The following is a 2,685-nucleotide window of genomic DNA, read 5'->3' as shown; positions in this document are numbered from 1 at the left end:
GAGAGAGGGGGAGTCCGTTGAAGCAACCTCGAGGACAAGCTGCAGCACAGTGATGCTCCTCTGTCGTTTAAACAAGCCAATCAGTCATACAACCCCTGTCAAGCYGTGTGAGGGGACATGTCCAGGGGAAAGATGATAGATGACAGGTGGCTTGTGTTTAACAATATAAATGGCAAGAGAGCTCAGATGTGAGCCGCAGACAATCARCGCAGTGTGTGATGTAATGGACTGACCTTGCTGCCAGGAAGAGCACGCAGCTGACAGCCAGGTAGGCGAGTAACATGAAGAGCCAGACAGCTGGAGAGAAAGGATCCAGGAAGGAGAAGTAGCCTGGCTTCCGACCCTGAAACAAAGTGGAGAAAGAAGAAGTAAAGACGCAGATAGATGAGAAATCTGGGACAGATGGGGGGACAGACAGAAGCTGCTATCAAAGGTGTCCCCTTCACACCACAGGAGGGCAGTGTACTCCCCCTCTCTTTAATACAGAGTCTGCAGTGCTTTGATACTCTAATGCTTCGATCCATAAATGCTGTTTAACAATGCTGTCTGCCAGAGCGGGCCTGGCGCGGACCCAGAACCTCATTAGCAATGTAAAGCTGCCACTGTAGCACAGCTCTGACTTACTGAGCAAAAATAAATTCTCACTATAAACTGCATTGAGGACTTACACTAATACAATCAAAGGGATCAACTCTCGAGCAATAAGCGGTTTCGCTCGATTCAAGCGACTTCGGCCWGGCGTCTTCTTCATCAATGGGAGGACTTAAAAACATATCAAATCCAGTACAGGATCTGAAGTAAGTATCAGCCAGCAGGTGCCCGACAGCCCGAGATAACACCCTCACCAATTGAACTCGGTACAAGATGCTGATCCCCAGGGTCATGAAAGGCTTAGAGAAGTCGATAACTTTCTCCCTCTCTGATGTGATGGTGAAGCCTGCCACGGCCAGGTCCGCTTTCTGGAGGATTGACACAGATAGATGGGTGGGTAGATAGCAGYAGGGGTGAGCGGGAGAGAGACAAGGACAAGAGAAAAAGTACAGAAAGTGGTCAGCAAAAAAAAAGAAAGGCACAGAAACATGTTGATACCAGTTTACGTTTTCTTGCTTCTTATAGTTTGACACATACTCCACTGTAACTGGTTGGGATTTTAAATAAACGAACATTTATAATGTGGAAGGAAAATGATTCTGTTTCTTATTTAATATTAAATTACAACATTTTAAGATAACACCCCATTGACAGTGATGCACCGAAATAAAATGTTAGCCAGTGAATCGTTTTCAGAAGAGTCCACGTGTGCAATATTTGATTTATTTTTAAACCCAGCTGTTCAGARAAAACCTCAGTTCAATACAGCAAACATAGAAGAGGGTACTCTGGTATAAAACTGAACTTTCCAATCTTCATGTAAAAGAAATATGTGGGAAAAATGCAGGGTGGAAAACTCTGAAATATGGTGNAAAAAAAAACTAATTTTGCTTTAAATCACTCTCAAATCTTAGAAACATTGTAAAAGCAGCAGTCAAATATTTGAGATGTTTTAACAGTTATAACCTTGTAGAAACTAGACGACCTTGCTTACCTAACAGCTTATTTCAAAAGGAACATCACGTTCCAGACACGTTTTTAATTTTCCCCCTCGCTCAACTCTGAGTGATCTGCTGTTCCTGTCCTTTTCCTCCGTCTCCTTTGCTCGCAGCGCTCACTTTCTTTCTCAGCACATGTCTTTCAGAGCTCCCTCGGGAGCATCATCAAACTTGGATTTTTTTTTTGTTGGCTTTGCATTTGTACATTATTTGCATAAAATATTGACACTCAGGAATAAGAAACTTTTGTGTCAGCTATTTACCCCAAATCCCAAGACTGCATTTAGCATCTAAATATTCTGGTAGAAATGCAACAAAATAACTGCTTACAAGATATAAGTCATTGTTAAGTGTCTCTTCCCACATCTTTGAAAACAAAAAGCCTTTTCAATTTGTGGTAAGAAGACTAAAAGAGAAATAAACACAGCTGGCCTCTAGAGAAGCTCTCAGAATCACAAAGTGGTTAAATCTTCTTATTCTCTCTTGTACATTAGCTTCCACATTCAGTCACATCACAAACTCTGCATGTCTTTAAACTCGWTCTCAAGATGTGCGCAGGTAAAACTAAAAGCAGCCTTTCCGCCCAAATGTCTTTTTACAACTTCAAGGTCAAACATCGAAACAAGGAGACCATATAAAACCCATCTCTAAGACGATGGGAGGCGTTAAGCTGCAGAGGCACAGAAACAGCCTCACTCCTCTCTAACTCACCACACACCGCTGACACATCTGGTGGACAAGGCTCTGGGCATTATCTCTGATCCCTGCTGCATGAAGCCGCCGACGGGGAACCACAGGCTGTTTCCCAGTGTGTACTGGTTCTCCAGCATGTCCCTGCGCTCCCGCAGACACGGGTGAGGGTTGTACCACTCGTAGGGGCTCAACCTGGMGAGAGAGGGGGAGTCCGTTGAAGCAACCTCGAGGACAAGCTGCAGCACAGTGATGCTCCTCTGTCGTTTAAACAAGCCAATCAGTCATACAACCCCTGTCAAGCYGTGTGAGGGGACATGTCCAGGGGAAAGATGATAGATGACAGGTGGCTTGTGTTTAACAATATAAATGGCAAGAGAGCTCAGATGTGAGCCGCAGACAATCA

The 2,685-nt window shown here is 44.2% G+C and overlaps 1 protein-coding gene across 1 annotated transcript in view; it reads right to left on the bottom strand.

Moving 5' to 3' along the window:
• Nucleotides 1-2,685, bottom strand: part of grik5 (glutamate receptor, ionotropic, kainate 5) — a 132,440-nt gene that overhangs the window by 19,049 nt on the left and 110,706 nt on the right. The window contains exons 15-16 of the mRNA XM_017309326.1: nucleotides 846-959; nucleotides 234-343 (exon numbers count right to left, since the gene is read on the bottom strand). Of these exons, the coding sequence (XP_017164815.1) occupies nucleotides 234-343; nucleotides 846-959 (224 nt within the window). The remainder of the gene's footprint in view (nucleotides 1-233; nucleotides 344-845; nucleotides 960-2,685) is intronic.

The sequence above is a fragment of the Poecilia reticulata genome, linkage group LG16 (genome assembly GCF_000633615.1).
Source record: "Poecilia reticulata strain Guanapo linkage group LG16, Guppy_female_1.0+MT, whole genome shotgun sequence".
In the NCBI taxonomy this organism is placed as follows: Eukaryota; Metazoa; Chordata; class Actinopteri; order Cyprinodontiformes; family Poeciliidae; genus Poecilia; species Poecilia reticulata.
The sequence above is the reverse complement of the archived record's forward strand: the minus strand, read 5'-3'. Positions and strand labels throughout refer to the sequence as shown.